Source organism: Microtus ochrogaster, chromosome 19 (assembly GCF_000317375.1).
Source record: "Microtus ochrogaster isolate Prairie Vole_2 chromosome 19, MicOch1.0, whole genome shotgun sequence".
In the NCBI taxonomy this organism is placed as follows: Eukaryota; Metazoa; Chordata; class Mammalia; order Rodentia; family Cricetidae; genus Microtus; species Microtus ochrogaster.
In genome coordinates, this window is record NC_022021.1 from 43,655,641 (window position 1) to 43,667,960 (window position 12,320).

At 40.0% G+C, this 12,320-nt stretch overlaps 1 protein-coding gene across 1 annotated transcript in view; it reads left to right on the plus strand.

Annotated features, from left to right (window-relative positions):
• Dnah5 (dynein axonemal heavy chain 5) overlaps positions 1-12,320 on the plus strand; it is a 257,325-nt gene that overhangs the window by 94,051 nt on the left and 150,954 nt on the right. Inside the window, exons 22-28 of the mRNA XM_005356665.3 lie at positions 2,856-2,989; positions 4,838-5,039; positions 5,761-5,996; positions 8,610-8,828; positions 9,918-9,980; positions 10,294-10,532; positions 11,236-11,476. Of these exons, the coding sequence (XP_005356722.2) occupies positions 2,856-2,989; positions 4,838-5,039; positions 5,761-5,996; positions 8,610-8,828; positions 9,918-9,980; positions 10,294-10,532; positions 11,236-11,476 (1,334 nt within the window). The remainder of the gene's footprint in view (positions 1-2,855; positions 2,990-4,837; positions 5,040-5,760; positions 5,997-8,609; positions 8,829-9,917; positions 9,981-10,293; positions 10,533-11,235; positions 11,477-12,320) is intronic.

Here is a 12,320-nt window from a genome sequence, read left to right on the forward strand (position 1 = left end):
AGAGAGAGAGAGAGAGAGAGAGAGAGAGAGAGAGAGAGAGAGAGAGAGAGAGAGAACTTTGGGCTACCCAGATTTTCTCCAGGTACCCAGAAAGCCATGTCCTAACAGATCTTACCCTGCCTCAATCCTACATGGATTCCTTACTACCTGTATGGTTGTCACCTTTGTGGATGAACTGTCATTTTTCTTTCTCAAAAGGTTTATCTTTTTCAAAGTGAATCTTTATTAATTCTGATGATATCCATAGTGTTTTTCCTCCTGTGGAAACAAAAACGAAACCCCTTCCCCAATGTAGCACCTCTCCTGGTTTCCATTGTGAGGTCAACACTTCCTTGAAATACACCTATTGATTTATTTCAGTATTTTTTTTTATTATCCAATGTCTCTCTGCTGCTGTTGTCCCTTTCTCATCAGCATTAAGAAACTTCAAGGTTAATAAAGCATTAAGCAATCTATTTCTGGGAGTATTTTCCATCTCTTTCTGTTTGTTTAGCATATCCTTTTAAGTTTGATTTGACCGTTCTATAACTGCCTGACCTATAGGATTATTTGGTAAACCTGTAATATGCTTTATATTATAATAAGCAAAAACTGTTTTATTTTCTTAGATACATATGCTGAACAATTGTCTGTCTTTATTTGTGCAGGAATACCCATCATGGCTATGACTTCTAGTAAATGCGTAATTACTGAATCAGCATTTACTGATTCCAAGGCAGTTGTCCTTTGAAAACCTGAATAAGTGTCTATGGCGTGGTGTACATATTTTAATTTACCAAATTCCATAAAGTGGAACACATCCACCTGCCAGATTTCATTCCTTTGAGTACCCTTTGGGTTACTCCCTACAGGCAATAGTATTTGGTTATAGAAAGAACAAGTAGGACAAATCTCCTTAGCTTGTTGCCATATGGCCCCTCCAGAGACAGACACTATAACTTTACCTGGTAAGCCACAACCAAGTGGTGATACACAGATTAATAGAAATGGGTTAAATTAAGATGTAAGAGTTAGCCAACAAGCAGCTAGAGCTAATAGGCCAAGCAGTGATTTAATTAATACAGTTTCTGGGTGGTTATTTTGTGGTTGGGTAGCAAGAAACAAACAAGTGACCTCCTACTACATTTTTGTGTACATTTGTGTACATGTGCATTCAGAGGTCAGAAGTTGATGTTGGATGCCTTCCTCAATTACACCTCTCTTGTGTTTTGAGACAGAGTCTCTCCTTGATCCTGGGGTTCATCAATCAGCTAAACTGCATGGTGAGAATGCTCCCGGACCAGTGTTCAGTTATACTTGTTTGTTGTACACCCAGAGTCAAAATGGGTGCAGAAAGTTCAAACTCAGGTCCTCATGCCTAAGTGGCAAGCATTTTACCAAGGGAGCCATCTTCCAAGCCCAAGGTTTTATGTGAAAATGTTTTGATTTCTCTTGGGTGATACTGACAATTAGGATTATAGGACATATGATAACTCCGTGTTTGAAGTTGAGAGCTAAATCTGGAAGCTATGAAATCGTTTTATTTTCCCATGGGCAATGCAGGGGACATTCATTGCTTTTCTCTTCATAGCCACTGAGAGTTATTTTTGCCTTTTCTGTACAGCCATTGTAATAGCTGCAGAGTGGCATTTCATTGCAGCTTTAGTGTGAATTTTTGCAATGATAATGAAATAGTTTCTCATGTGGTTTCTGGCCATTTGTATATTTCTTTGGAGCAATTTCTATTAATTTTCCAGGTTCTTAAGAATTCACTCACTTATCCCAATTTCTGTAAGTTTTTACGTTCTACATAAAACAGTAAAAAACTTCAATTTTATTATCGATTTATTTTTAATTTCTTCTTGATATCTTTGAAAGAATAAGGTTAGAGTTTTAAGTTCTATTTAGCTGTATTTTCACTTTATATCTAAGAAACAATGGCTTAGCATAATATTAGGAAGACATACTGTCTTCAAGTTGCATAGCTTAGCATTTATATTTTAGTCTGTGATTCATTTTTAGTGAGGTTGGAGTTTAAATTCATTATTTTCCATATGAGTGTATACTTGTATTGTCACTGTTAGTTAAGAAATCATTATTTTATAATTGAATTTTCTTGAGACCTTTGTTGAAACTCATTTAAATATGAGTACAAATCCCCGCCTTTGTTTCTGGGCTCTTGGTTTTACTCTGTTAATATCAGTTCGTGCTTATCCTGCTGCCACATTGTCTTTACTACTATAACTTTGGAGGAGGCTTTCAAAAAGTCATTTATTTATTCTTTTACCTTTTTATTCACATATTCTTCTTTGTTCAAAGCTTCTTGTTATTCCATTCCCATGAAACCCTTTCTTCTTCCAAATAAGAAGTGCCCCCTCTCCCTATTTCATAGCATTCCTTTTTTGTGACCCATGGCATGTAATTATGGCTGTCTTCATGAGTTTGGGGGGTCCACACTAGTTTGCTTGATTGGGGGTGGTGAAGCAGGGCCACACCCCCTGCCCTTACTGTTTTGAGGCCCTAAGTCTTCACTGTTTGCTTAGGGACTCTGTGCAGGAGAGCAGTAACACTACCCAAGCTTTACTGTATGACTATGATGGCTTCCATGCTAGCTGGAGATGAAGATTGGGAGAGGCAGAGTACTGCACAGCACACAGAATTTGTGTTGCCACTGAGGTCTCTGTTGCCACTGAGATCCAGCACTTCTTCTTGAAGAGACACATTTTGGATTGTCACAGACTTTGATTTACTTTTTTAGTACCCAAATAGCTAAGGTTGCCAATATTCTCAACTATTTTCATCACATTTATGCAAATTTTTAGTATCTTTGTCATTACAGAAACATGCACATCTTTTTTGTTTCTCTTCTGTTTTAGAATCCCTGGAGATAGCATCTGTAAACTTGCCCATTCCTGTACAAACCCAGAATTACTATAAGAATATTTTTGACAACAAAGAGATTGTAAAATTAGTCTCTGTGCTCAGCACAATCATCAACTCCACCAAGAAGGTATGTGTCATGGGTTGTTAGAGGTCATGGACTGCGCTGCATGTGCTCACATGAACTTTATCTATGCTCACCCTGCATACAACCTGTGTTCACCCCGGGTAGCTTCCCTGATTGATGAGAGGCATCTTGTTTGTGTTCAGTGAATGAGTGTTCACCGAAGACCCTTTAATCTAGAATGCAATGGGAAAGAACCATGAACTCCCTGGTTCATATTCTGTTCTGTTGAATGTCTTTAACCCTCCCCTTTTTTTGTTAACATGAATGAATGTAACTTCAGATTAAGGTGATATATATATTTGCCATATATATATATATAATTGCCACATGGAATTCAGGTAAAAGCAAGTATTAAAATATTACTATCATCAACACGAACTTATACTGGTTGGCTGTAAACCAGTTTATTTATTTTTCCCAACCTGCTCCCCACCCCCCTCAATTTTCTTTTTGTATTAAGACAGGTTTACCCTTGTAGCAAAAAGATTTAAGATCTTGGAATCAGTTTTTGTTTAAAAAGATTATGAACTCATTTATTAAAGCCCCTGACTCTCAGGTGTTTCTCAGGGCTGAGCGAGTAGCTGTACATGTTTTCTGTGGTTGTTTTGCTAGAAGAAGCTGCATTTGTTGGACATTACCAGAAAATCTGCTGTTGCTATAACAAGATGAAGAAATGTTGTTAGGTTGTGTTTACTGTATTCCCCTGGGAACGGCAAGTCTTTGCCTTTATGTATATTTAATCTTTTGCTCTTAGTATTTTGAAGCTCCTGGGTTTAACTTCCCTCTAGGGACAGCGTTCACATATTCAACAATTATTTATCTAGTGCTTAGTTTACCAGGCTCTGTGCCAAAGGACAGAGAAATGTGTAGTTTATGAAAATAAGCAATTAGATATACTTTCAGAAATTATAGAGAATGCATCAAAATAAATCAGCACTTGTGTTAGATACTTCCCTCTGTTCTGAGGAGGTATCTATCCCACAACAACACCTTAAGAAAGGAAGGGTTCACTTCGGCTCACAACCCAAGAGTGCTGTCCATCACAGCAGTGAAGGCGTGGTAGCAGCACCTGAGGCTGCTGGGCACGGGGGAATCTGTAGTCAGGAGGGAGCGAGAGATGAATGCTGGTGCTCACTTGCTTTTCCTTCCTCCACTGTCATTCGGTCCAGGACTCAAAGTCCATAGGACGGTGATGCCTACGTCAGGGCAGATATTCTCTCCACAGTCAAACCTTGTGTGTCTTCCAGTAGATTCGAAATCCAATCAAATTGACAGTAAAAGCTAATCGTCACAGCAGAAGAGTTTAATGCTTCCTCTGAAAATATCCAGCCCACTATCATGGCAATCTAAGGATGGAGCACAGTAGTTTTAATGACCTAGGGCTAGCAACAAAAAACATATGCGATATTTCCTTTAACTATGGGAAAAAAAACCACAAAGTCGTCTTTAATATAGTAGTAAGTCTAACCAATGAGGATTCTTGAAGGACACCTGAGCAGGGAATGATCTGCAGAATTTCCTCTTGGGCTTCCTAATGGCACAACTTGGCTGCTTCTTTTTGATCTAAGGTCAATCTCTAGTAAAGGGCTCCTGTCCCCAAGGGCCAACAAGGATTTCCTTTCCTTCCAGGTTTAACACAGTTCTTTCTTCTCCCTTTAGACTAGAGATGGAAAATTTTAGCTCTGAGTTACTGTTAATGTTATTGTATATAGTTTACTTCTATGGCATTTCCATTTCATCCCAGATCATTAACTGAACATGTTCATAGTCGTGAGGTCACCGTCAACGTCAAGCCAATCCTCAGTTGTATCATGATGTCATTTCTGCACAAATCTATTATTTCTGTTTTAGGAAGTTATCACATCCATGGATCGCTTCAAACGCTACAATCACATTTGGCAGAAGGAGAAAGAAGAAACCATTAAGGCATTTATTGAACAAAACCCTTTGCTTTCTGAATTTGAGTCCAGGATTCTTTATTTCCAAAGTCTGGAGCAGGAAATTATTGCCGAGCCCGAATACATCAGCGTGGGTTCCATCGCTCTGTACACAGGTGGGTTAATTGTCTCTCAGACAATCATGTAAATCCAGTAGCCTTTGCTCTGTCTCTTTGCCTAGATAAGGGTTCCAGAGAGTTCCAGCTTTCTTAAAGAAAACTTTCCTTTTACAGGTTTCAAGATGTAAGACCAATTTGTAAATTTGTTTATAATTCCCTTCCACATAATTATTAATTCTGGTCTATCTTAACACTTTGCTGCTTAACTTGAAAATAAAGGGGAGTTTAGAGAAAGGAGTTGTGTCTGTTATAGTTAGAATTAGGATTTAGCTTTTATAAGTAACAATAACAAACATTTGAAGCTTATCTCATACATGCACATAAGTATGTGTGTAAAGATTTTAAAATGTTATTTGAATTGTAAAAAATAAGATTGATAAGATGAATGAGATATAATGAAGAACATTTCTTTGTATGTAGCATTTGATTACATAATGCATGTGTGGGCCTGCATGGAGGTCAGAGGAGGACATTGGGTAGGCTGTTGGACTCATCTCCATCTTGTTCCCCTGAGATAGGGTTTCTCCCTGGACCCGGAACTTGACAGGTTTCAGCAACACTGATAGCACAGCAAGTGCTCTTGCCGACTGAGCTGTACCCCCAGCTTGGAAATCATTTTTAACTCTAGTTTTGCACTGAGAGTCAACAGTGCTCTGAGTCTTTTTCCATTGAATCAAGCTTTTCAGACTGACCTGTGGGCGTTTTGCTTCTACTACAGCTGACTTGAAGTTTTCCCTGACTGCTGAGACAAAAGCCTGGATGGTTGTCATTGGCCGTCACTGCAACAAAAAGTACAGGGCTGAGATGGAAAACATTTTTGCAGTTGTTGAGGAATTTCAAAAGAAGCTAAACCGGCCAATCAAAGACTTGGATGATATTCGGATCGCCATGGCAGCCCTGAAAGAAATCAGGGAGCAGCAGATTTCCACTGACTTCCAAGTGGGACCCATTGAGGTAGATGGGCAGCTTGTCTGTTAGAGAAACATTATCAGCAGGAGTGTTAACTGGGTCTGTGTTTGAAGGAGAAATGGGCATTAAAGCTAAAAGTAGCAATTTCAACACTAAGGCTGCCCTTCATGGGGAACCCAAGTTTATGTTTCTGGACCAATGATTTATGGATGAATGATTCTGGGGAAAAGGGGAGTGCTGGAAGCAGGAAGAAACAATGAGAGAAAAGCCAAGTGAGGCTGGAGTCTCAGCTCTAGACCATCTTTAGCCTGATGCCAAAGGGACCCTTTGGAACAAATTGTGTCACACTGTTACATCCATCCTCCTGGAGGCCTGAGATGCTTACTTCTCTTTGTGACTCTGAGTCAGTGGGTCATTGACCATAATCTCTCCATGAGGGGGCTCTCATCCATCCAGTGCCATTTTCTAGAAGAGGAAGCAGGTCTTCCTAAAGTCAACACCCTATCAGTTTGATAACACCCAGGCAGCTTGTTCTCATTCCACCATGACTGAAGCTCTGCTTGACACAAAGAAAGGGGCCAAGCAAGTCATATAATTAATATTATATTGCTGTGTCACTGTGCGTGTGTGTGTGTGTGTGTGTGTGTGTGTGCAGTTTGCATGTCTGGACATGTGTGTAACTGCCCATGTGGATGCAGGTGGAAGCCTGTCTTTGATGTCCAAACACCTTCCTCAATCATGTCTCCACCCTGTTTTTTGAGTTATGGTCTCTCGCTGAACCTTAAGCACCCCACTTCAGCTAGGCTGCATAGTCAGCGTGAATCTTATATTTGCTTATCTCAGCCCCCAGCACTGGGGCTGCAGACAGATACCACTATGCCTGGATCTTACGTGGGTGCTGGGGATCCCAACTGAGGTGCTCATGCTTGCATGGAGAGCACTTTGCCTCCCTGCCCTGCACCCCTGCTTTGGTTTTACTACTTACTGCACTTATTTCCCCCCCCCCCCCAAAAAAAAAACCTATCTAAAAATGGTCACTGCATTTATTGTTTTAAATGTATGAATGTAGCTGTGATGATAGAATTCCAGATTTAAGGGGCTGGAGATAAGTCTCAGTGGTTAAGAGTTCTCACTACTCAGAGGACCCACGATCCATTCCCACCAGCACCAACATGACAGCACATGCCCCCTAGTACCGCTAGGTCTAGAGGATCCACTGCCACCTTCTGGTTTCCTTGGGTATTGCACGTACATGGTATTGCACGTAAACTCATGCAGGCCAACTTTCACACACATAAAAATAAAAATAAGCCGGGCATTGGTGGCACACTTCTTTAATACCACTCCCAAAATATATAAAGAACTCAAGAAACTAGACATTAAATTCTAAATAACCCAATTAAAAAATAAGGTACTGAACTAAACAGAGAATTCTCAACAGAAGAATTTCAAATGGCCAAAAGATACTTAAGGTCATGTTTAACCTCCTTAGTAATCAGGGAAATGCAAATCAAAACAACCTTGAGATACCATCTTACACCTGTCAGAATGGCTAAATTCTACTCTGCCCTATCAACAGGCTGAGGCAGTTTCTTTAATAATCAATGGTATTCACAGCATACAGAGGGGGAATCCCACATCAAATGCCAACTTTGTTCATCTGAATTTTATTTATTTATTTATTTATTTATTTATTTATTTATTTATTTATTTATTTATTTATTTTGGTTTTTCGTGTCAGGGTTTCTCTGTGGTTTTGGAGCCTGTCCTGGAACTAGCTCTTGTAGACCAGGCTGGTCTCGAACTCACAGAGATCCGCCTGCCTCTGCCTCCCAAGTGCTGGGATTAAAGGCGTGCGCCACCACCGCCCGGCCCCTGTTCATCTGAATTTTAATATTTTATCCTATATTATTAGTTGTTATTTTCGCAGTTAGTATTTACACTATTTCCATCCCTCCAACTCCTCAGTGTTTTCCCTCTCAAAGTGATAACCTTTTCCAAAATTATTGTCTCTCTCTATATGTATACACATCTCTGCTGATAGTCTACTAAGTCCATTTAGAATATTTTATGTTGATGAGCAATTGGGATTATATGACCTGTCATATTAATATTTTAGTTCAAATATTTCCATTCTGACAGAAAAGTCGTGACTCAAGCTTTGATTTAAATATACTTTTTTTTTGTGTCTGATCATCAGATATTCCTAAGAACAAAGGAAGCTAAGAATGAATTAAAACTGTGCCTTATTTTGATATCCCAACTTAAAAGTTAAGTTTTATATGTTCTTTTCATTCACTTGATATAATGTTATAGTGTTCAGAAACAATTTGGGGGCCTGTGTAAAAATATCTGTTATTTGTGTCATGTTTTACAGTTTTGAATATCTATATATATGTATATATATATGATGTTTTTAGATAGTTCCAGACATTCTGGGAAGTAGCTGGAGTCTCTTCATTTCACAGGTGAGAGAAAGAACTGGATCTGACTGGTTCCTTTGCTCACTTAGGTCCTTACAGTTCACGAATAGGATAAATATTGTCCTTAGGGTGACTTCTCCATCCTGCTGGTCCTCCATTCTTGGCTCCAGCCTCTGTCTATGTAAGGATTTATGCATTTGACTGCCAGAAATTTAGTTTTCTTTCTTGTCTATAGGAATCTTATGCCCTGCTTAACAAGTATGGGCTTCTGGTAGCCAAGGAAGAGATGGACAAAGTTGATACTCTGCGCTACACTTGGGAGAAGCTGCTGGCCCGGGCCAGTGACCTTCAGAATGAGCTAGTCACCCTGCAGCCCAGTTTCCGGAAAGAGCTGATTGGTGTGGTACAAGTGTTCCTCCAAGATTGTCAGCAGTTTTACCTGGACTACGATTTGGTACGACTTTGACATTTTCTCTGTGAGAGTTTAGAGAGAATGAGCAGGATACATAAAATATACTTGTTTAAAATTTTGTGTTAAATTCCACAATATTTTCTAGGAATAGTAATTTTATATTTATATGGGCAAGCATAATTCTCTTTTTGAATTTTTCCTCTTAAAAGTTAATTTAGAATATAATTTCATCACGAAAAGATGATTAAAAAGTTCTGAAGTTGTTCAGTTACTTCCCGGGATATAGTATGACCCTACCTCAAACTAGAATAAAAACCAGGATGGCTTCTAAGTTTGTACATAATAATACTATTAGAACACACACCTGATTCTCCCTTTCCAAAGGCACATTAATGCTTCAAGCTCCCAGCCTGTGTAGAAGTTGTCCTTTGTCCTGAGCACATGCGTACTGGGAGACAAGGCAAGTGGAGCCTTATTCCCCAGTATCCATCTTTTCATCGTGTATATGGTTTTAATGCAAAAACTTGCAGGGCAAATGTGTTGTGTGAGGAGACCCATTTATTATAACATGCAACAGAAAGGAAGTATGAAGTACGGGACCAGTTCTGAATCTATTAGGTACTGGCGCTCCGCACTGCCAAGCCTGTAAAGGTAGGAAGCTGTGTCTCTGTACTCACTTCACAGTCAAGGAAATGTAAGAGCCAGCTCATTTAAGGTGAACTAATATGGAAACACCGAACCAGACCATGGAGATTATGTTTCATTTCCCAAATCGCTGGCAGAGTGAGCTAATGGCATTAAAGCCTTCATTCCAAACCAGAACTGCAACCAATGCTTCCTTGCTGGTACGGCCTGAGAGGTGAATGATAAATCGTTAAAAATCTTCAAGATTTCTTAACCTCTGGAAACGTTGGAATTTCCTTGGCTTTATTAGACTAGGGACATCTTCTGAAGTAGATTCCATTCAAGGTCCGTTTTGGAAATAAACAAACTAACAAAAACCAACTTCCTATCATGTAGACATTATGATACTATTATCATGAAACTCTGATATTTGAGTATTTTGATCTCATGACATTTTGTGTATTGATGCTTCATTTTGTTTAATGTTTTATGTTTCATCTGCATCAGAATGGTCCGATGGCGAGTGGCTTGAAGCCCCAGGAAGCCAGCGACAGGCTTGTTATGTTTCAGGTAACCTTTTCATTTCTACAAACTTGCTAGGCAATGAATACCTTGTCGTATTTTAAGCACACATAAAGAATAAAAATTCTGTTGTATGACTGAGGAGGTACTTACATTATAAAGTAATAAATTATAAAAATATGATTTGCTATGGTTACACTTAGAAGAATTTTCAGATAAATAATTATCTCATTGATGACGTTACTTACATGTGCCCCCTACTTGTGCCCCCTTGTTTGTTTTATCCTCTGTTAGCCTGTGTGTAAATCATTCTGATAGAGTTCATCACTTGTGTTTGTGTGTGTGTGTGTTTTTTTATCAGAATCAGTTTGATAACATATATCGTAAGTATATCACCTACACCGGAGGAGAGGAACTTTTTGGTTTGCCAGTTACTCCGTATCCTCAGCTTCTTGAGATAAAGAAGCAGCTAAATCTTCTCCAGAAAATATACAGCCTGTACAACAGCGTCATAGACACCGTGAATAGTTACCAGGACAGCCTGTGGTCGGAAGTGAATATTGAAAAAATCAACAACGAGCTCTTAGAATTCCAAAGCAGGTCAGAGATCAAACGTCTTGCGTTTGCAGAGCCGTTGGAATCTTGGTTTAATGCCTTTGTGGGGGGAGAGGGCTTCTGTGCCCCCGCAGGTGTTTCAGGAGCATGCCAGTCCTGCGGCCTCACCGTCACCTGTTGGTGTCATCTGTGTGTCAAGCTCTCTTATTGCTTTCCCTGTGTGTGCACAATGAACGGAGCCCCTCCTTCAGAGCTGACTGAATGCTACCATGGTCTTTCCTGTAGCGGGAAGAGAGTCTGTTTGTTTGTGTCACACTAAGAAATACTTGAAGTTTGTGGTAGGTAGGTTCCTGAATAAAAACAAGTGTCACACTTCCTTTCTGGCATTGTTTGGGAGCCAGTCCCAAGGAAAGTGGAGGCTACTGGCTATACGCTGTGCTGTGTGTTTGGAGAGTTCTCAATTTCATGTCGGTAAAGTTGAAGTGAATTGAAAGATACTTCTTATCCTTTAACAATAATACGTCCATTTAGGCAATTGTCATGTAAGATTGAAAAAAAAAATCTCTGATTTAGAGAAAGATTTTTATCTGTACTATGTGCCAGTATAAAGCTTATGAGTCATGAAATTTCAAAATGAGATAGTGCTTGAGGAGATTATTTTAGATGGAAATGTTAGCAGGCCATTTTTCATTGTTTATGACTGGGTTTTGAATAATTCAGTGGCCTTTCCTGTTGGTTTCTCCCACAGGTGTCGGAAGCTGCCCCGGGCCCTAAAGGACTGGCAGGCCTTTCTGGATTTGAAGAAGACCATTGATGATTTTAGCGAGTGTTGCCCACTGTTGGAGTACATGGCCAGTAAAGCCATGATGGAGAGACATTGGCAGAGGATAACTGCCCTCACTGGCCACAGTCTGGATGTGGGCAATGAAACCTTTAAGTTAAGAAATATTATGGAGGTTCCTCTTCTGAAATACAAAGAGGAAATAGAGGTACAGTCGACAGAGAGCAGAGGAATGCATTCCTGGCATCCATCAGCCAATTCCTCGCTTACTGAATGCCTATTATGGGAAAAAGGCCTATGGTGAAAATATAGAGATGCAGTCTTGCTTTTGTAGATTGGCGAATAATGAGTGTAATTAGTTATTCAAATGAAGCTATAGTTATAAACTGTTGCAAATTGCAGCAGAAGCAAAGTATACTGCTCGTTTCAGGAAAGCCTGTGACAAATGGCTTGTATTATCTGGGTGCAAGTCTGTCTGGGTGAAAGGAACGTGGTTGTATTCTGGAGACTAGAGGGTGTGAAAACCATTCTAGGCAGAGAGAACATCAAGTGTCTGAAGTGTGTTAGAAGAACCAGAAGACGGCTCGGTGGCCATCTGGCGTGGGTGAGGAGGGAAGGGAGAAGGCTGAAGCCAGAGAAGTGGAGTGTGTGTTAAACACATCATTGGCTTTGATCTCCAGAGCGGTGTGCAGCCACCTGGGCATTGTGTTTTCATGGGGGATGATCAAGCATTGCATTCGGTAAAGTTCAAACTGAGAGTTGGATGCAGAGAGAGGAGGACAAGAAGAAAACGATGGGAAACCGGCTGGGAGATTAGAAGAAAACAGAGAGGAAGAGGGAATGGTTTGTTGACTAGAGTGGAGGTCATGGAGCTGGAGAGCAGGGAGGAGGGAGCGGTTTGCTCACCGAGAGCAGAGGTCACGAAGCTGAAGACTGAAGGGAAGATCTATGGAATTCTTTTTTTTTAATTCTTTTTTTTTATTGAGAAAAGGAAAAAAACCAAGTTTCCACCTCCTCCCAGCCTCCCATTTCCCTCCCCCTCCTCCCACCCT